The sequence below is a fragment of the Corapipo altera genome, unplaced genomic scaffold (assembly GCF_003945725.1).
Source record: "Corapipo altera isolate COAL_440 unplaced genomic scaffold, ASM394572v1 255, whole genome shotgun sequence".
NCBI lineage: Eukaryota > Metazoa > Chordata > Aves > Passeriformes > Pipridae > Corapipo > Corapipo altera.
The window spans coordinates 156,075-178,045 of record NW_020884929.1 but is presented as its reverse complement, the minus strand read 5'-3'; the positions used below and the strand labels follow the sequence as shown (position 1 = coordinate 178,045).

General features: G+C 46.0%; 1 protein-coding gene across 10 annotated transcripts in view; it reads right to left on the bottom strand.

The window, feature by feature from the left end:
• Positions 1-7,487: 7,487 nt before the first annotated feature.
• Positions 7,488-21,971, bottom strand: part of LARP7 (La ribonucleoprotein domain family member 7) — a 31,904-nt gene continuing 17,420 nt past the window's right edge. For 9 of the 10 annotated variants that reach the window (XM_027658959.1, XM_027658958.1, XM_027658960.1 and 6 more), the window contains 2 exons: positions 21,385-21,476; positions 16,571-17,020 (listed from right to left, as the gene is read on the bottom strand). In XM_027658959.1, the coding sequence (XP_027514760.1) occupies positions 16,940-17,020; positions 21,385-21,476 (173 nt within the window). In that variant the 3' untranslated portion in view covers positions 16,571-16,939. Of the gene's footprint in view, positions 9,856-9,949; positions 11,677-15,161; positions 16,321-16,570; positions 17,021-21,384; positions 21,477-21,971 lie in introns of those variants that run through there. The other variant, XR_003530255.1, reaches the window with a different exon arrangement.

Genomic DNA, 21,971 nt, shown 5'->3' with positions numbered 1-21,971 from the left:
AAAAAAAAAGAAGGAAAAAAAAAGAAGGAAAAAAAAAAGAAGGAAAAAAAAAGAAGGAAAAAAAAAAGAAGGAAAAAAAAAGAAGGAAAAAAAGGGGGGGGAACCCGGAAAAAAGGGAAACAAAACAAGAAGAAAATTTATAAAGAAGCAAGGGAAAAAAGAAATAGTAGGGGAAAACTGCAGGGAAAAAAAAGGGCAGAAAAAAAATACTAAAAACCCAAAAAAATAAAGAATAAGAAAGCCAAACTAAAACAAAAAAACTCCCTGCAAACTAGTACTGCCCCCCCGCAAAAAAAATCCCAACAAATTAAAGCCACACACACAAAAAAAAAACCCAGAAAGCCTTCCAAGAAACTCCACAAGAAAACGCCTCACAAGAAACTCCACAAGAACCACAGCGCCTCCGAAACAGAAACACTGCAGAACTGCGGCACGAACCAGCAGCAAATTACAATCACCAGCTCAACCCCTCTCCCTTAGGCATTTCTATTAAAAACACACATAAAAAAACCCCAAATAGTTAAAAGTAAACCAAGCCCTTACTTGCGTGCATCCCAGGAGCAGCCCCACAGCCCTAGAGGGAGGAGCACCTTCTCCTCGCCTGCTCTTAGTACCTTCCAGCACAGGTGCATCTCCTCACCTTGACGAACCCCTGCCTAATTAGCCCTTACCTGTGCAGGTCCCACAAGCAGCCCCTGGTTCTAGAACTTTCTGCCACAGGTGCAGCTCCTCAGCCTGACGAGCCCCTGCCTAATTAGCCCTTACCTGTGCATGTCCCACGAGCAGCCCCTGCTTCCAGAACCTTCCACCACAGGTGCAGCTCCTCAGCGTGGTGATGAGCCCCTGCCCAATTAGCACCAGCTGGTGCAATTAAGCACACGGCTTCCCCCCCCCCCCCCTTTGATTTTGGTGCTGTCAGGAAGAATTTCCTGAGGAAGCACCGTCCCTTTGATACATCCAAGACCATCGATTTCTGTTTTTATTTATGCTCTGGAGTAAATAATAATATTTGTGGGATCGTGTCTCTTTCCCTTTCCGTGGGGTTTAGCTACTCCAATATTCCACAAACATCAGGACACCTGGAACTATTTACTAAATTAACTCCCTCTGGGCACGTGTTTAATGCCCATGAACAGACAGTGCTGTGCGACCTGCCTTTCTTTTTCCATTCTTTTTTTTTTGCTTTTCCTCACTTTTTCTGCAACCCAGTTGGGACATGAATTTAAAACTTTAATTCTTCCCCTCCACTGCAGGTTGTGATCAGCAGTTTGGAAGCTCCTTTGGAAACTTCCTGGTGGAAGCAGTAAATCTTCACATGCATCTTCTGTTTAAATTGGGCCAATTCATCACAGTTCCCTTATTTTAGAGTCTCATGTGTAATTGCAGGGATCTGCTGATTTCCAAGAGTTCAGAGTGCTCCTTGTAATAAATGTAGCCAAACCCCAGACACAGACTCTACACTTCTTTATTCTGTCATGTCTCCATGACAATAAATAACCAAGGATGGGCATTAATGTTACACACCAGATTTTTATTATGGAGAAATTTTGTTACTTTTTACAAAAGCCCCATTAGGTCCCCAGGGGCCAGGAGAACTTTGCCTGGAGCTGGAGCTGCACCTTTAATCTTTGCCTGCAAAATCCCTTCACTTTCCAAAATTACCATTTCCCTTGTGTTAATAGTGGGCTTAAAATCAACAAATTGGCAGTGTGGAAGAAGTGTATTTGTTATCCTACAGCATGTTATCATATATTGCAATTCTATTCCTAATTATACAATCACTTCAAGCTTTTATTTTCCAGAACCCAATTCAGTGCATAGGACAGACACAGAGGGGGACAGAATTAAGATTACGCAGCCCTTAATTCTATTAGTTTCTAACTACTCAGTGCTTCATTTTGCAGCCCAAATAACACTGTAGCACAGTAATTTTTATATGAAACCTAGACACACGTGGTCATTTACGCACTAACTGTAATTACTCTTTCCTACATTAGTCTACATCTATTATGCAGCAGGTTCATTATGTTTTATATTTCATCATTTCAATTCAGGGAGAAGACATTTTCTAGCACCATTTTCCCTTTGATATGGCAGACAGAGTTCACTGGAACAGAAGTGTTCCAAGTGAAGGCTTCACTATGCTGATTTTTCAAGTCATTCTAGTTCTGAACAAATTACTTCTAATCCTTTATAGTAGCAGAAGGTAAAATTAAAAACAAGCTCAAATCAAATTAAAGTTCAAAGAAACCTTGGAAATGGGGAAATTAAACCAATGTAATTTATGAAATTATGGAACTAGAATGAGCACTGGCAAAGAGGTGAAGGCAAACATTGTGTTGTCCAAAGCAAGGCATCTGCCTAAATCATCCATGGAAGAGAAGCTGAAAATATCCTTAAATCCTGACAACTCCTAGTAGAAGACAAAGAACATCCTGCAGTAGGAAAAAACTTCAGCAGTGGGTTAGAAAAGGCAGTAGCATATGAATAGTGGTCAGTCAGTCAGTGGTATGAATTGTCCAGAAGGTAACCTGTAATATCAGTGGGACACAAGTTTTAAGTGAAAAAAAATTATAAAACAGAGTATAAAAGAGGAAAATCCAGTAGAGTTAGGGGGAAACTTCTTGAGGAAAGTAAATAAGGAAAAGGAAACTGGTTGCTGCAGTCCTCCCCCCGCAATTGAAGTGTCTCTCTAACAGATTTTTGTCAAGCCCTAGGAGCAGACCTCATATCAACCAACTCAAACTGAGCGGCTGGAAAACTGTAGGATTTGAGATGAAGTAGATGGATTCACAACACAGAACTTCTCTGCCACAGAAACATCCCCGGAATAGCAGGATGCCAGGAGCTCTGTTCTGCATCTTCCCACATCCACACCAGCATTCCTCATCTGAGCACCATGGTGTTCTCTCTCCACTGATGCTTCTTAGTCCAAGCCATGAGTTTGGAATCCCAGAAACCTTCCTGTCCTTTTGGATTTCCAAATACGTCCAACCACATTTCAGGGTTTAGAAAAAAAAAAAAAGAAAGCTTGAATGGGAAAAGGAGGACATCCACTTCCAGGCATCATTTTAGACAGGTGTCTTAGCAAAAGAAAATTAGATGGGATAAAGGGATTTCAGGGGGATCAATAATGCCATGACAGCAGGAAAATTACTGTGTGACCGCTGTACGTTGCTTGGTGATAAGGAACTTTACCTGAGATCAGTTAAATGGCTGTAAAAGACACTCCTGCACACTTTCACACTTTCTCTCCGTATCAGATAATGGATTAGGATCGTTAATTTATTCCTGCATGCTCAGAGGTGCAGTGGGATAGCAGTTCCTGAGTGCCATGATGCTCCAGAGAACACCTACCTGACTATTTAGTTTGCAAAGTTCATTAAAGTGGCTGTATTTTTTAATGTGAGAAGTGTTTAGATTTCCTTTAGACAAGTGCAGCATTGACAACTGGGAGGAAAAAAATGTGGAAATAACTCACGTGACTACTAACAAAAGAAACAACTTCCATCCTATTCCAAACACAATGGTCTCCACGGTGTAATTTACAACAGCTTGGCTTTTTGTTTGGTATATTCCTAATCTTTACATAACAAATGTCACTGGTATCTTGACTGCAGGACCTTAAGCACAACTTAAATGGAACAACCCAGGTGTTTAAGGGAAAATACAGTTCTTGCTGGAACAGGTTCACAGATGCAAATAAGAGCCTCGGTTCTGCAAGCACCCCCCGAAATATATATTTAACACGAGGAAAATTTCAGAGATCTCTTAAATGAAAGACATAATAAAAACATATATATAAAAAAATACAACTTTGGTTCGAGCACCTTCCTCAATGAGTTTCGTACTCAAGCTGCAAGACAGGACTAACTGAAGGATCTCCCAGAGGTTCCAGTGTAGCAGGAATTCAGCACATTGCCGACTTCAGGTTTCATTCAGCATTATCACAAAAGTGTGTTGTGATAACAAAAGTCACTACAAATGGTTACAAGCAAATGTGTTCACTTCCCTTTTGTTTTCTACTCTTCTTCCCTCCTAAGGGTGCAAGAGATGCTTGGTAAAGTGAGAGACTGCTAGTGATTTATGGGGAAACAGATTGACTTCAGCCACTGTTGCGTTCTTTACCTTGGTCTGGAGTGGCTTTTTGGGAATTTATTCACGGAGGTTTTTACTCCTCTGAAGGTCACCAATAACGTGTGTTTGATGTCTTCTTGAAGGGCAGCAAAAATTCAAATAAATAAATCCAAATAAATACCCCACTCTACCCCAGCCATAGTTCAGAAACATGCCCGATGAGTCATTCCTTTCTAAATGCAATTAAAAATAATTCTAAATATAGAGCGGACAAAATGCAGAGGAAGACAGTAAAACAGCTGTAGTAGTCAATTTTTTAATGAGTGATTTCTGCCTACTAATTCAGGATATTACATTGTCATGTCTCTTCCTCATGTAAAATGAATAACCCCGGGAGAAGTCAATTCAGAATGCTCCAGAGAGCGCAGCGCTCCCCATTTGCTGCTGGATGTGCAGCCACCAAAAAACCTGTGACCTCATGTTTCCCAGATCCTGAGGAGTGACCCAAAGGTCTCAAACAAGGAGGATCGTGGCAGGGAGCTGACACTGCTCAGAAGGATGCTGCACGTGGAATAAGTTATAGGCAAAGAGAAGGCAGCTTTGGTGAGGATCCTCAGTGCTTGGGCTCTTCATCCCCAACTCTTTCCTCCACTACCTGGAACTTCTTTTCCATACCCAACATTTTTCACCTATCGTGCGGACACTGCTGATCACAGCTACTGAAGGTTGCAATAAACTGGAGAGATTTTTTTTCTTCTGGCTTCCAGCAGGGAAGGGAACAGGAAGTGCCAAAATACAGGGGGGTGAGGGGGCAGCTGTTCTTGTGCCATTTCCAGCCGGGGTCAGAAGCAAACCCACACAAAAGGCCTTTTTGCTGAAGCTGCCCAGCCCAAACTTCCTGCATGTAAGGGCACTGACAAGTTTAAATATTCCCCCAGACTCTCAGATGTCTGTCCCAACTCCAGGCCTGTGGGATTTCCTCATCAACGGTACCACCAGTGAAAATAGAAGGGGGGGGAGGGAAGAGCAGGATGGGATTTATATTTGGATTTATATTTGAGTACATACACCCTATGCTAATCTGATTACTCACCGGGAATCCTTCTTTACAACAGCTTTTCCTTGATTAATCTTTTTTCTTTATTAATAATCACCGTAACATTACAGCCTTAGCAGAAAAGAGCAAGCCGAACACACCAGCACCACATCCCTGCATTTCTGCCTCTCCCCCATTTTCAGGAGGCACGAAGTGCTCGTGGAACGAACCACCCCAGGGACGCCCAGCAGCTCGGCCTTCCCAGGTCGAGAACACCCAACAACTCCCGCGCCCAACTTCACCATTCCAAATGTAAATTAATGCAGCAGCCGCCGCAAAAGCCGGAGCTCTCTCCTTTACTCTGGGAAGCGAGACGCGAGCGGAAAAGCGCGCTGCATGCAGCAAGAGCCTCCTGGAAATCGCTGCATTACGTTAATTAAGATTTTATTCATGCCTTCGGCCCCGCTGTGCCACCGCGGCGATGCAGCACGGCACGACACGGCGCTGCACCACTGGGAACTCGCACACGCGTGTGCACACGCCGCTCCCCCCTGCGTGTGGCTGCGCGGGCACACCTGCACAGGTGCCGCCTGGGACGATTTTGGGGTGGAGACGGGATTTTGGGTTGATTTTACCGACTTTTATTAATAGAACAGAAAAGAAACCATCCGTCCATCGCTCCGTCATCCACCTGCCCACCGACGCGCTTCGGGGCCGCTCGCATCCCTGGATCCCGCCCCCCCCCCCCCCCCCCCCCCCCCCCCCCTCCCTCTCTCCCTCTCCAGGGGGGTGGATCCTGCGGGCCGCCCCCCAGCCCCGCCGCGGGGAATCCCCCCCGGCCCCGCCGCCCGCGCAGGGGAGCACCCACCTGGCGAAGGCGCGGCGGGCCGGCGGGGGGCGAGGGGCCGCCTCCCGGCGCGGGGGGCGCGGGCGAAGCCATCTTCGGCTCCTTCCCGCCGCCGCCCGCCTCCTCTCAGCCCCCCGCGGCCGCCACCATGCCGGGGACCCGCGGGTGACCTTCCCGGGGGCGGCCGCCGCCGGTGCTGCAGCGCGGGTGGGTGGGTGGGTGTGCGGTGGGTGGGTGGGTGCGGGAGGCAGCGGCCGCGCTGCCGATGAGCTCACACGGACAGATCGGCGGCTGCCGGCGGGCGGCGCGGGCGGAGGACCCGCCTCGTCCTCCCACGCACACAACACACACACACACCGGGTACATCCCACCCGTGCTCGCACACCCCCTTCTCCCTTCACGCCTGGCCGCGACCCCTCCACATGCACACACCCCACGCGTGCCCCCAGCCGGAGCATCCCCTGCTGCTGCTGAACCCGCGGGGGGTTTTTTGTTTTCGCACCCTCCCCTGCGGATCCAAGCGTGAAAATACGGGGGTAAACCCGCGGCTTAGGGATGTAGAGAGACAAGGGGTATTTCCAGGTGCGATTATCCTCATATCCCACCCCGTGCTCACACCCACACGCAGGGTTTTCAATCCCTGGAGCACCTTCTGACCACTACCTGGGTGGAACACGGTTCTTCCCTGCTGCCTACATTCAGATATTTCAGGGCCACGGGGAACCCTATACTCAGAGAGCCTGATCTCCCGTGTAAGACAGGAGTTTCTGGGAATACAGTTTCTCTCGGAAACAAAGCCCAAACAGATGGGGGAGCTACAATAAACACAGCAGAAAGGTGCTTTGAAAGCGCTGAGTTAAAATGAATCCATTCCCTTCCCAGGCAAGGGGTTCCCATGGTTAATGACGCTAATTTAGCTCAATTTTAGCCACAGGAGCTCATTACACCACTCCCTGCCTTCCTGCCCAAGGAAACCTTCACTCACACATGTTTTAAGTGTGGCACCGTCTCACAAATCCTCACCAAAATCCCCGTCTCCTTACACAGCAATCTGCTATTAAAACAAATGACCCCCTTATTCAGCAGAGAACGAGTTTGCTGCCTCACTCAAGTTCCCTTCCAAAAATAGTTCTGTTCTTTAACACGAGGTGTAGCAAAGCTATTAATCAACATTATCCCTCTGCAAAATTCCCACTGATGCCCTGCCCCGGACTCGAGAGCCTGTCCCACAGTCCGGGTCATTCCCATCAGCCCTTCCCGCATTCAAGTGCCGTGAGCTAAAAGCAGCCTCGGGAAGCACAGGCTGCAAAGTCACCACGGTTCCTAGTGCATTAGGGAGAGGCTAAATTTAGCCCTACCTGCTAATTAATTTAGAAACTACTTAGTTGCCTTTGCGCCGGGATTTAGCCAATACCTTTAGCCCCACCTCCAGCTCCGTGTCCCTGCCTCCCTCCCTCCCCTGCTGACGCTTTTGGCAGCTTTTCGGAACACCTGGCATGTCTTTTGCTGAACGAGAGCCACCGGCTGTTTGATGGGAAAGCACCGTTATTCCTCACTTGTGGAATACTACAGGTGGAGAGGGTGTTTTTCCAAACCCGTACGAGAGAGAGCTTTCATCCTGCTCACCTCTATTTGTTCCATTGCCGCTCTCCATGTCCTGGTACTTCCAAAAGGAACATCTGTCCAGGTCAGCTCTGTCGCACAAGGACACGTCCTTTCCTTGGATCCCACCACCGTGCCTTGTGCACAACCAGTAGGTTTATTCCTGAGAAGTACCAGCACAATTCCAGCCTCCTGCAGGCTGGCAACACAGCTCAGGAACTCCAGGGCCGCGGATAGACTGGATGGATCTGGATGAGGAGGAGGGCTGAGAAGGAATAACAACTGATAGCAGGTTGTGGGAAGTGGAGATTTAGTCATTGAGAAGGCTGGATCAGACAGAATCAATGGAAAACTAAGACCCAGGTGAGAGGGAAGCAGTGCTGTGGCCACGAGCAAGTCTTCCATATTTAAAGGTGGTATTGGAGCGGGGCTCCCAGGAAACCTTGGGATGCTGTTCCTGCTGACATCTAGAATGAGGTTTCCCTCCTGTTTTCTTGCAAATCTACCTCTAAAATAATGAGGCTTTTTCACTCCTTTCTTATCTCCCAGGCCTCTGCCAGGTGAAGGGCTTCCCTCACCTCTTGTGCCCAGGCACAGCCCATTCCAAGAGTGGAGCTGCTGAAGGAAATCAAGGACAGTAAAATTCTCAGGGGTTCCTAGGAAGTTAAGCTAATACAGAGAAGCTCCAGCTCTGAATGGCCTCAACAGAGGCAGACTATCCCCTCTCCTGTCCCCACTGAGGCTGCTGGAATGCCATGTGTCCAAGCCCTGCTCCTTGGCTTCAGCCTCAGCTGGAGCTCTGCGCCAGCAGGAGCTGCGGATGGTGCTGGAAGAGGAGTGCAAAGAGAAGCAGAAGGGACAAATCTGACTGAAAATGAGATGCAGTGCAGAGTGGCTGCAATTTTCAGGACCGCCTAAGGGACTTGGATGACCAATTCCTACTTAATTGGGCATTATAATTTTCTAGGCATCCTTGAAAACCTCTGCCAAGGCTTACCAAACGCTCATTTCCATGTCCAGCCTGTTCTCTCCCAGCACACAGTACAAGCTTCACCTTAGTGAAGAAAAAGCAGTATTTAGTTTTTGTGATGAAGACATCTCTTTCTAAGCCACCCTTGTGCCCCCAGTGATATTCTCTCTATATTTTGATATTAATGTTTTTTCTTATTGGTATCTGCAGGTCCTGGATTAAATTGCATTCCTGCTAAACAGACCTGATTCCCACCATTTAATGTACTCTCTGCTGTGCCTGGGAGGTACAATCCCCCCTTGGCACAGCTTTGCCCTTTCGCCTGCTTTTTCACTTGGGCAGTGATTTTACACTCCAGTTCCTTTTGGATGAACAGCCTGTAAGATGCCCAGAACCGGTTTTCCCGCTGAAATATTTCTAGTCTTGGGCTCTAAGCCCTCTACTGTGATCCTCTGAGCAGGCTCAAGGCTCAGGGCTTCTTGAGGGATATCATTCCTGGGCATAAATAGCAGAGGACAGGTTATTCTGACTTTGTGCCTGACGTGAGGACCACGAGTTCCTCCCTGCTGATGCCATTCAGGAGGTCAGTGCTCCGGTATCAGAACGATCAGCAGAGAATTAACAGCTGGATAACAGATAAATTAGTTCATCCTTGCCTGTGCGAGGGGAATGATGCTTTGTTACACCTACAGATCATCTGCAGATCGAATTTGCAGAGTGCTGCAGCAAACAGCAGCATGGCTGCTGCTTCTTGCCCTGCCTTTTCATTTTACAGCAACGATCCCTTCGGATAAGAGCCCTCCCTCCTCTCATACTGCTAAACACGACCGGCGAAAGGCTGAGCTGGGTTACTGCGTATCGCTCCGTTCCTTTAAAACACACGAATCCGTAGTTTCCCGAGGTTCCCGAGTGCCAGGCTGCAGGATGCCGGCGGTGGCTGACGCCCGGCAGCTCTGCAGCACGGGCACGGCAATGCGATGCGCCGCCTCGCCTCGGGAAATCGGCGTTGGAGAAGAAGTGCTGCCCGCAGACAGGTCTGCACACAAAAGCGGGAGCACCATGGAAACTGCCGGAGAACAAAGGAGACGCGCACAAAGCTGTGCCGGGACCTGCGAGGAACGTCCGAAATACTTCTCTGTGCCTCCCTCCCGGAGGCACAGCCCCCACCGCGCCAAACTCAGCTGTGACCGCCCAGGGATTTTCAGCGGGGTCAGGGTTTGGCTGCCTCACCTCTGATACAAAAAACATTGGGAATCGTGACAAGCAGATTTTGCAGAGAACTGTGTTTTCCATCTCCAAGGTGATGGTGTAAAGTAGGGCAGCCTGCGGGGAATACACAGAAAAAGCATTTACTCTTCAGCAAGGACTGGAAAAGAGCCTACTAGAAGGGATAAAAAGTAGGAGTTAAAAGACATACTTTGCACTCCAGAGGCTCAGGGGCTGTTTCAGGGAACTTTCAGTGTCTCTTTATCCACTTTTTTTTTCCTCTTCCCTGGGTGCCAACTGCTGCTGCTGCTGGAGATGAGTGCCGAGCTCAAGGAAACCTCAGTCCCACTGGGTATACAGCTGCTTTGATTTGTTCTTCCTTTTAACATCTGCTGCTAAAGCAAATTAGACGAAGATTTGGCTGAGACAACTGCACGGAGCGTTAGCAGCACATTGCAGCTCAGAGAGCCCACACTGTACCCTTTTCCTTAGTGGTTGCAGTGGACTCTCCAGCAGGACTCAGGACTGTGCCCAACACACATCTCCTTTCTATCAGGAACAGCTGAAACACGGTGTAACAGCAGTTTTGGGTCTGGAACTCCCGATGGGTAACAACAGTATTTCCTCCTAGGTGGTATTTAGTTACATTTTGATGTCCCTGATAAGCACCAGGAAACAACCTCTAGCAATCCCCACACTGCTTGTAAGGATGTCAGAAAGCCACGGTGACATTGCCAGTTCTTTTTCCTCCCCAGTGGCTCAGAGTCTCAGTGACAGATGAATACAAAACAGATGGGATGGTGGCAGAACCTCATCAGATGGACCTGATGGGCCTCAAGCTGCCCGTGCTATCACATAGATTAGTGTCATGTAATGCTGGGCTTTGCATTTTGATATTGAAAGCCACACAGTGGCTTCAGTCTTGGGTCTTGTCCTGTCCTAATGTCAGGATCCTTATTTTGATTTTATGTAAAAGATAGATTTGGGAAGCTGTATTTTCCTTTCTGTCTATCAGCTTTCTGTGCTAAGCTTTGAAACAGCAAAAGAGGCTTTTCTACTGTGTGAAAAGGCCTTTTTGAGTTGCTGCATTTAAAAATCAGACAAAAAAACCTCTAATTTGGTCCGAACCAAGTATTTGGTCTCACTATATTTCTGTCTTGTGTGCTTCTCAGATTGCTGTTATCTCCCATGTATTTAATAGCCATACCCATTTGGAAATATCTGTATCTGGCCATAGCAACACATCTGACGTGTCTGTTTGGTCTGAGATCCCTGTGAGCTCTTCTCCGAGCATCCACAGCAGAGCCATGGCACTGAAAAATAACATCTTTTCCTTCTGACATAATTGCTCCTTGCCTTTTCCACAGCACACACAGGATGTTCCCAAGGGACACTGCAGTCACAATACCGAGTCAGCTTGCTGAGGCCAAGAATATCAGTCACGTTCTCCATGACCCACAGCCACATGTGCAGCCCCCTCCCCAAAAGGGTCTGTCCTGGCTCTGCACAGAGCCACCATCACACCTGGCTCTGGAAACATCCTGGTGTGCTCTGAGAGGTGAATGCCAAAAAAACCTGGGAAGCAACTCTGCTTGGTCAAAGTGGTGTCATCTGAGGGGTCTGGTGGATCAGCCCCTCTCAGGATGTTCCTGGTCTGGCTTCAGGCATGATGCAAAGCCCAGGAGAACAGCTCCCCTGCGGTACCTTGTCACTTCTGATCCCCATCACAGCTAAAACCAGACAGTCCTGAGACACGAGGAAAAAAAAATGTTTTCAAAATTAACCCCTTGAACCTGGGTCAGGCCCTCTCTGGATGAGGCAGCCGTGGAGATTTGGAAAGGTGGTGATGGCCCGTGTCAGAACCACTGTGGTGAGACAGGTTGATTAACATCTGCCCACGCAGCAGGACACACTGTCTGCCATCCAGCAGCCTTCCCTCTGGGAGAGTGGAGAGAAACAACATTTTCTGGGCAAGCAAGCTGTCTTTCCAGCACAGCATGCCAGGAGAACATTACAGAAAACATTCCCTTTCTCCCAGCCTTGCCCACCACCAATTTCAGCAGGAATACCTCCATTTCCTCCCATAAACTGCCATCTCACATCCGAAGTTCTTGTCTCATATACAATGTGACCACACAGAGCATTAGCTCTCATAGCCATTCCTCCTCATTATGGACTCTCCTGCCATCCCTTTCCAACAACATCTCCTCAGGAAGCTCCCTAAGGAAGGGCTCGCTCTTCTGCATGCACCATTCAGCTACCAGTTGCTGTAATGTATCTGAATATTCCTTACAATTGTTACTTTTGCACAAAGGATGATTATATATATGTAATTATATATACAATTTAGGACAAAATTAACATGGAGTTCCCAACCAACAAAGCAAGAGAGTAGGAGTTAAGAAGAGTGGGAGACACTATCCCGCTTCCCTAAAGGCAAGATTCCAACCCAGCCACAAGCAACTGTGTCCCCAGCAGTGCCAAAACACTTGGATAATAAATGGAATATAAAGTACAGCACAGGAGCTGTAATCAGGACACCTGAAACAGGGGATGGTGCCAAATTCAGGCTTAAAAGCTGCAAAAACAGCTCTGCGTGTGTCTCCCTGCTGGAAGCTGCAGATGACCCACTCTGCCACTGCAGCTGTACCTATATATAGTTATAAGAGAGATTTGGCTATTAAAATACATCTGTAGATACAGTCTAAGCCCAAATAGGCTGCACAGCTGCATGCTTCAACACCCAAATAATTTAAAACATTTTGCCCTGATTCTAATCCTATTATGCTGTTTTTTCCACCAGTGTAAGAGCAGGGCAAAGGACCTGGATAATGAAGGTTTCAGGTATGCCCATGGTCTGGAGGTTCACGAGAGAGTTCACCTTCAATCCCCACAGCCAGTGACAAAGAGAAAAGGAATGGGCATCCAAAGTTCAGGGAAGGAAAAGATGAATCAATAATAATAAAATTAATTCCCTCTCGCTTCAGTTTTTCAAGAGACTCACTGTGTTTTTTCCACAGTTCTGCTTCTGCTGTAAAGGCAGACCTGAACCAAAAGGTCAAGTACACTTGGTATTTGTGCTCATGGAACAGGTTTTCTAGGCTGAACCTTGTAAGAAGTTACCTACTGAGCACCAGACAAGATGGGCAATGTCTGAGGGAGCAGCTGGATTCCCAAAACACTCAAACAAATACACAAAGCACCAGGTAAAACACCCCCACTTTTCATATCAGAACCACCTTTCAGTGTATGTGGGAAAGGAAACAAACACCAGCCACGGTGGGGCAAAACAAACCAAAACCAAAGGAGAAAATTGCACAAAGCAGGGAGGCCAAAAGGTCTTCAACCGTGCCTGCTCCATCCATCGTTCACAGGGTGGGAGAACTGGACCTTCCCTTTTCCCAAGAGAGATGTATGTGGATTTATCTGTGCCATCAGCCAGGGAGCAACACAGCCAAACCCACTGGATGCCAAAGTGCCCCCAGCTCTGTGTTGTGCCTGCAGCCCAGAACGGCTGGAGCAGCTTTGCCCTCTGCTGGTCCCACGAGGCCCCTCAGCCCAGCCCGGGCAGGAGCCCCCTCTGTCCCTCTGTCACCCCTCGGGGCTGCCACCCCCACCCCCAGCCCTCCCCAGGATGACATACAGCGAGGGACTCAAGAGTCCCTCAGTCAGGGAACACCCTTAGTTAAAAAACCTGGAAAAAGAGTAAAAACAACCCTCTGAATTCCATGGAGCCACGGCCCAGAGAGGTAGAAGGGGCAGTTAAACGACCTTAATTAAATCACACCGCACTGGAAGGCTTTCCCCATCCCACACTCACGACTCCTGATTGCATTCCAAGTCCTTTCTTTAGCCCAAATCACCAGGACTGCACGCTGCAAGGAAACATTTGGAAACAGCATTCCTGGCAGGCAGCTACCGCTGAGGGGTGCACGGGGCCAGGGCAGAGAATCCCCACGGCAGGAATACAGGCCAGGAATACTGCCCAGGGAGACACCGGTCGCTCCCAAGGGGCCAGGGCTGCTCTGTCCCAGCCCTGTCCCCCTCTCCCAACTTGTTTTCCCGCTCGGATGTTTGTTTGGTTCCGCTCAAAACGCCGTAAAAAGGCGATAAAAGCGCAGCCGACGTTTGTCCAGCACAAAAACCGGTCACCGGGGCAACGGCAAGCAAAGCTCTCCCACATTCTCCCGCTTGTTTTTCCCCTGGTTTTGCAGGGATTGGTGCGACTTGGATGACGGCTGCATGTGCCAGGGAGGGATGAATAGGAGACCTGGCCTGGCTCTGCTGTCAACCAACAAAAACTTGAGTGCTGCCAAGTCTCTGGAGAGCTGGCGACTCCCTCACAACCATCCACAGCGACTTGTAGGTAACTGCATTACCCCCTCGCTCAGGCACATCTCAAAGTCACCCAAGCATACCTGATCTAATTACTTTTCCAGCACTGTGCAGCATTATTCCCATGATTTAATCCTGCCTGGGATCATTAGACACCATGGTACCCCTTAGGAAAGCAATTATGACACTGACCTACGTTTTCAGGGGCCTGGGCAGGCAAGTGCCTTTGTCATCTGTCAGAGGGTAATTTTCTAATTTCATTTGGAGCTTCTCTAGAAAAAGATAATTTACTTAGCTGCTGGCTTTCAAGGATGCCTTAAAGCCTGTTTAAACTAGTGTACTGACTACATCTTGGGGGAAAATAAACCCCAAAACACCAGCATTGGCTGTAAAATAAAACAGGTAGAACAGTCTCGCTCCAGGTGACAGTAAGATGAGGACAATCAAACTTCAACATGAACACAGGGTGCAAAATCAAATTTAAAAAGGCTTTTCTGCACTGCAGAGACAGGCAGGAGGGGCAAAGCATCATGTTGTGAGCGGGATACTGTGCTACTGAAAACCTGCAGGCCCAAAAATCCTGGGATATCAGACAGGTGTTCCACTAAACCCAGTCCTGCTGCTGCCACGCAGAGCCTGCAACTCGTGGGAGAGAAGTAGAAATTTGAGTGCTAAAAATAATATCAGATTCAGCCCCGTGCTGGGTCACAAAGAGCACAAAAATCGATGCTGGGTTCTGCTCCAGGCAGATGGATGGGGAATGATGTTCTCTCAAAACAGTCAGAGGAGGCAGAAAAAAAAAAAAATCAGCAAAACCAAACGAGTACTCCAAGGTTAGGAATTCCTATAATTTTGCAGTATCATCCTGAATTTTTAAGTAAAGTGTATTTCTTGGGGAAAAAAAAAAAAAGGGAAGAGTCACTGTGGGAAGTTCCTAGAGGTAAAATATGAAGTATTTTTAGGGATGCAACTCTTGGGAGGGTAAAACTCCAGGATATGCTGGACTCCTCAGCATATGATGGGGAGGGATAACAAGCAGCAAAAATTACCTGTCACATGTATTTAAAGATAAAAAACCTCACACAAACCATTCTGGCACATCCTGGAGAATCCAAGGTTTTGTTAAAGCATCTAGACCATCCTCTCCACTCCTGACTTGTGAATTAAGAGCAAAAATGCTGTTATTAACTTCTTCAGGAAGTAATAAAACACCGACTGTCCTTCCCTGCTGAAGCAGATTGCTGCACTAGTTTGGGAAAGGAGAAAAAGGAAACATGTTGAAGTGTAAGGAATTAACCTGTATAAATATGGAAAGGGACAGAAGGGTGACTTCTGTGTGTTAAAGTCAGAAAATATAAATACAAGACCAATAACTCCCAGACTTAGGCTTTTGCAGTTGAGTTCCACTCTCCACCACCCATAAAAAGTCTGAATCATTTATGAGCTGAATTATTTAATAACACGGATATATTTTTGACTCAAATGAACTTCAGCAGCAAAATCCTGAACATTTTACCCAGAGTAGGCTTGTGGGTTTATTTTTTCCCCTTCACATCACAGCCATGGAAAAAGAAAACAAACTGTCTTTTAGGCAGAATGCCTAGAAAAAACAGTAATGGATCAATTCTTTTCATAGGTAGGTATGAAAATCATTTTTCTCGTGTCATCAAATATCTTACCCACCTAGAATGGGAGGAGTTCAAGATTAAATGATAATAATAAATAAAAAATGCTGCGATTGGACTAAACACCTGAATAGTGCAGGAGTCCACAGGGGAATGCCTGGCACCCGGGTTAATTCTTAGCCTTCCCCCACTTTTCCCCTGGGAGGAATCCTCCACACACCATTTCCAAGAACCATCAGCAAGCTCTTCCCCTCCAGCCCTTGCAGCCCTTTTGTTTGTCCCTTATCTTGCACTTTTCCCCTCTGTTTTCCTGGTATCTCCAGCCTGATCGCTGCTATTCCCTTCTCCATTGAGTCGTGCTAATCCTCTCCATTCACTCCCTCCCTGCCAGCAGGGCTGAGTCACTCACAAGTGCAGCCCCCTGTAGAATTCCGGTTTTACCTTCGGGGATTTTTAAAATATTGCCAGTCTCCCGTGAAATACTTGAAAGCCATTAAAATCACCATCTTAACCTGTGAACTACCCGACTTTTAACACTTATCTGCAAGTAAGAACTACTTCTGGAGCTAAGGCAACCACAGGTATCAAACAAAGATATTATTTTCTTCCACCGAAGATTGTTCTAAAACAAATAAAAAAAAAAAAGCTGAATTCAGTTTAGTGTGTATTTATACAAGTAAATTTTCTCCCAGACTTCTCCACAACAGAGTTCCCGACAGCCCCAGCCAACTGAAAGTACAGGGAACATTATTCTCCTGTACTTTGAAACAGTTTGATGGGCTAAAGAGAGGCCTAGGGAGGTTTATGCAGCATTAACCACTTTTATTATTTATGGTGGCATAAAGCAAATGGAAGAATTAGAGATACACGGCTGAAATTTTCTCAAGCCTTTTATTTTATAACCTAGTGTATAAAACTTCAACATACAAAAAAAAAATCCGAAAAAAAAAAAACAGAACAACAACAAAAAAAGAAAACAACCCCAGAAGTGAACTAAAGCAAAAATCTTGTCATACACATTTTCCAGAAAGCTTTACCTAGAAAGGCTCAGAAGCAGTAAACATTCAGCCTATTCAAAAATGGGAGTTCAGACCCATCTTCACACTTGCAGTCTGCAGAGTTCTGGCTCCAGGGGGCCCGGGTTTAGTTGCTGTAAGCAGTGGTGGCTGTGGGGGGCTGGTTTTTTTGGTAGGTTTGTTTGAAATACCTGCAGTTCACACTCGAAGATCATCAAGTCCTGGTTAGTTGTTATCAGTGAAGCGAATGTGTTTGCTTGTCTGCTGAGTCTTCTCCAGTCTCATCCTCTCAGCCTTGGCAATCAGCTGCAAACAGGGAAAATATCACAGAAATTAGAGGAAAATGGATATTCTAAGGATTTGATCTTACAGTCATGGATATATTCTTCACTGGTTTACAAAACTTCCTCAGAAAAAGCTCATCTGAGCTAAGCTGGATATCTGTCAAATATATAAGATATAAATTCAGTGTTGCCTCAGAATCATCCAAAATAAAAGTGTCTCTTCAGTTGCTTTCATTCCATCCCTTCTTCCTCCCAACATGGCTGAAGACAACAAAATATTTAAAAATCCTAACATACAGTCTCACACAGTGAGTAAAAAAACCTCTGTCCTTTTACTGGATTCATTTTGTTACAGGTATAGGAAAAACAAGCTTAGGTCACAAAAGGAGTGCTTCAGGAATATTGTGGTATTTTAAACAGGAAAAAACCCCCACATCTCCAGCACACCACACAGAAACCTACACACACCACTCAAGAACAACTATAAAAGCAGGGAAAAACCACATACACAAATAAAAAACCCACAGAAACCCCCCCACATGAATACAAACACATAAACCCACTAAAGACAAACACAAAACCCACAAGCCACAAAACATAGAACACACTGACACCACAAACTCACACACAAAACCCACAAAAATCTCAAATCTACACAGAAAAACACACACACAAAAACCACAAACCCCACAAATCAACACAAGAACCCCCATAAAAAGGCACATGGAAAACCCCCACAAACCAGCACAGAAACAGAGCTGAAGGCACATACCAACCCCACACAATCCAACATCATAAACACACTCAAAGGCACATACAGAACCCACAGTACCCCCAAAAAACCACCAAAATCTCTATAAATAAAAAAAAAAGCCCCAAACACCACCAACACTGAACAACAACCCAAAAATATGCAACTCAAAAAAAAAAAAAAACCAAGAAAAAAATTAGCATAAGTCTCCCAACACCACAGAACACCCCAAAAAACTAATAGACAAATACAGTCAAAGGAACAGAGACAACCCCAACCACCACAGAAACCACAAACCAACACAAGAAACCACACAGAAATGCAGGCACACACCACACAAAAAACCACAGAACCACATTAAAAAAAAAACCTAAACAAAACAAGACAGCTATAATACAGAAAACAACCACCAAAGCAAAAATACAGAAAAACCCCACAGTAACTTCTGTGCTGGTGACATTTGCTCTGGGGAGGGGGCATTTGCTCCCTGGGCAGCCCCACTGTGCTATATTTGAAAAATCTCACATATAAATCAAATTCTTTGCTCCTTCTGCGTGCCTGTGGTCTGCAGACAGCACTCAGGTGCACAGGATGCTGCTGCACTGATTGTGGCAGCCAGGATTTCAGAAAGAAAGGAATAAAACTGATCTAAAGATGTAACCAAGGGTTACTTTTGCTCTCTGGATACCTAACACAAACAAAATTGCTAGAAGGGTTTAACACCAAGAAGCGTACAGTGGTTTTACTCGTTCCACATATGGGATGGAGAATTCCAAACAAGGGAAGTTGTAGGATGTGAGCTGCCCAGTTCATACCAGGGAGTGGTTTTATACCAGTGCCTCAGAGCTCACAAGGGGCCTCAAGGATTGTTCAGCTCATCAATCCAGGATCAGGGCCTGTATCCGAGCACACTAATCCTGTCTCCTAACAGGAATCCAGCCCTTCCACAGAGCCAGGGAACTGGGGATGTGCTCTGGAATGGGCCCACACACAGGGAATTGCCCAGCCTGGCAAGGACACAGCCCTGGACCCCCAGAGAACAGTGTGGGCTGTACCCAGACATTCCCACTATCCTCCTTTTCCATACATCCTGTCAATTATGCCACCCTTCACAAATACCCAATTCTCAGTTGCTCACCAAATGCCTTTCACTTCTGCCACTCCTCCCACCCTCTTAAACTTCCTCCTTCCCTCTGGGAAAGGGGGGCACAAGGTGCAAACCACATTCCTCTCCCCCTGGGAGACAAGGATCCAAGGGGAGAGTTTGCAGGCACTCCACTCCTTGGTTTTGGGAATGGGAGACTCCAATCAGTCTGGAGTTGAAGGCTGCAGACTGATGGATTGCTTTAGGTCTGAATAAACTGGCACTGCCCTAAAAAGCAGTTCTGGCAGGAAGGTTTTCCATCAGTAAATCACCGAGGTGGTTTTATCAAGGCAGTAAAGCCACAGACAAAAGGGAAGATGGATTTGGAAGGGGCAGCAGAGGGGTGACAATGAAGGACCAAGACCGGGAGAAAGTCTGACACTGAACACCTTTTTCACTCCAAAGGACTTAGTCAAGTTCTGGGGAACCTTGGGAATATCTCTTTTGGACATTTAGTTTATTATAAGAACTATGCCAGAGAAAGTAAAATCCCTACTTAAATCTGGTCTAATCAGTTTTGGGGGTGAGCATTATTACAGCAATCTACTCAAGTTATCCTTAACCCTTATTCCAGGGAAAGAAGAGAGTGTGCCTATACTTGTTAGAAATTGCTCTTTTCCATGTTTTCTAACTGGCTAAAGTTCCACTCAGAAGCTGTGTGCAGCCAGGGCATGGACTGCATCCCATCATTTCAACACTAACTGCAAGAAAGGATGAGATGATCTGTTAATTCCAGGCATAAAGCAGCTAAATGGCAAACACCCATCCTCAAAGTCTGGTAAGGTATTTTACAAATTTTTAGCAGAATAGATCTTTACAAGAGAGATACATTAATGGCATATTTTGCTGTAGGTATATTATTATGAATAATTACTTTTTACTTCCTTTTGTTGCGAGCTCCAAAAGAAGTCACCTTGTAAGCACTAAGGAAGAATTTTCTATTATTTAACACTTCTTTACTATGAGCCGATATTTTGGGAATACAGCCTGTCCAAAAGCAAGGAACGGGTTAAGAGTCACTGAGTGCAGCCAGGCATTTTTGTCTTGATGTTTTGCTTCACAGCGTTAGCATTTAAATAGAATTCCCCGGGCTTTGAAGTTCACACCTCCAGGTGCGGGCAAGGTGATGGTCAGGGGGGAGGAGCAGGAATTTGCATCCCTGTGCTGCCTTTGTTAGGCAGGACCCAGACAGTTTGTATTTGCAGGCCAAGATGAGGTGCATTACTGCCCAATTGACACCGGTTTGATCAACAAATCCCAGCCTTCAAAAAGATGAAGAGTAGAAACTGGAGAGCAAATCTAAATTAAAGTCTAAGGTGCCACTTTGGTTTAAAAAACTAAAAGCACATTAAAAAAAACAACTGGCAGCATTCAGTAAAATGCTCTTAAGTTGTAGAGCTTCCACATTCCATTTCTAGTCATATTAAAGAAAAATGGCTCGAGTCAATGCCATCTTTAGGCTTTTAAGAAAATTAAATCAGACCTTTGGGCAAGTTCTTTATGCACACCTTCGTTTAAAAGAACTCTGCTCATTACTCTATGGGATCTCTGAAAGAACATTCAGACAATCAGGGTAAGACATGTCCAACATGCCTCTGACCTGTACAACCCCTATTCCTTTAGGTCAATTAAATATTTATTTTCAATTACATATGTAATTTCTCCCCCCCTAGCGTCCAGGAAACAGGAGTCTCCAAAGTCACCAGCAAATAATTAAGGTCAGATGATTGTGAAGTTTTGCAAGCAGCAGCAGAAAAATTCAGGTTAAAGCCAACCCAGAAACCTTATCTGCAGTGTGTGTGAAGCAAACCTGGCAATAAAAAGGTCTGTGAAATACTCTTTGGCTCCTCTCTGTCAGGTGGAGGATCTGACTGGCTTAATCAAGGAACCCCTTCATGCCTGGAAGGATCTCCTGTGGCAGGAGTGGAGGCTGCAGCCAGCAGAGGTTCATGGCAACACTGCCTCAACTCTGCAGCCTGACAGGCACCCCAAGGTCAAGGCTGGAAGGGAAGGTAACTTCCCAGTTTGGATCTGGAAGCTGTACAGCTATGGATGCCTGCCAGCATTCACCACAGCGCAGAACTGCACAAATAGAACTGTGGAAGTCATGAGGAAAAGGAGATTCAGTCTCAAGAAAACCATTTTCTGCATCAGAGTAGAGTATTATCAGTACTAGACTTGATTTCACTGCAGCACATCGAGACTACTGAACTTTTTCATGAGGGTCTGCAAAGAAATCCAGCTTCAAATTACCTTCAGACCTTTAAATACACACTTCACTTTCTCTGATTGTCCCCATAAAGACAAGTCTTGCACTTGTCAACTGGACTGGGACAGACACACATTCTCTCCTTCGTAGCTGTAAAACTCTGCTGCAAAATGATTTAACTGAATTAAATATACAAAGTATCAAAAATTACGGATCTGTGCAGAAACAGAGCCATGTTTTTAACCGTGGCTGTGCAGCAAAGAGATTTGATTTGCACATTACCTTCTCAGTCCCCCTCTTCTTTTCTCGAGGCTGGTTAAGTTTAGCTTGTCTGTCCACTAAAATCTTCTGCCAGTAACGTTGTTCATTGTCACCTTGAAATCAAAATAACATTCAGGTACGTGAATAAAAGTAGGACACAAATAGATGTCCTGTTTTCAGCTTTCACACATGAAAATACCTGTCAGGGAAACCCAGCAAGTATTTCCCCAGTAATCTTAAAGTTTCCTGGCCACAGAAGTCCTACAGAATTCCTCTCTACATGTCATGAGCAAAAGGAGGTGAGTTTTAGCTGAAGTTTCACCACAGCACATGGAGGCCCTTTGATTTACTCATGTACTCAAACCTCTGACTCATTTTAAAACAACTACCAAACAGAAAAAAAAAAAGTGTAATTACTGTAAGAACAACTGAGACTGTTTTGTTCCATCAAAACCATTGCCTGGGGACTCCATGAGCTGTCAGGAATATTTGAACACAGGCAGCAGTACAAGGGCAAATAATTGTGCAGCTTTTCCCAGCAACTGCTTTGCAGTTAAGTTGCAGTTTTCCACTGTTCCCTCTGGTTTGGGATGTAACCACCACAATGG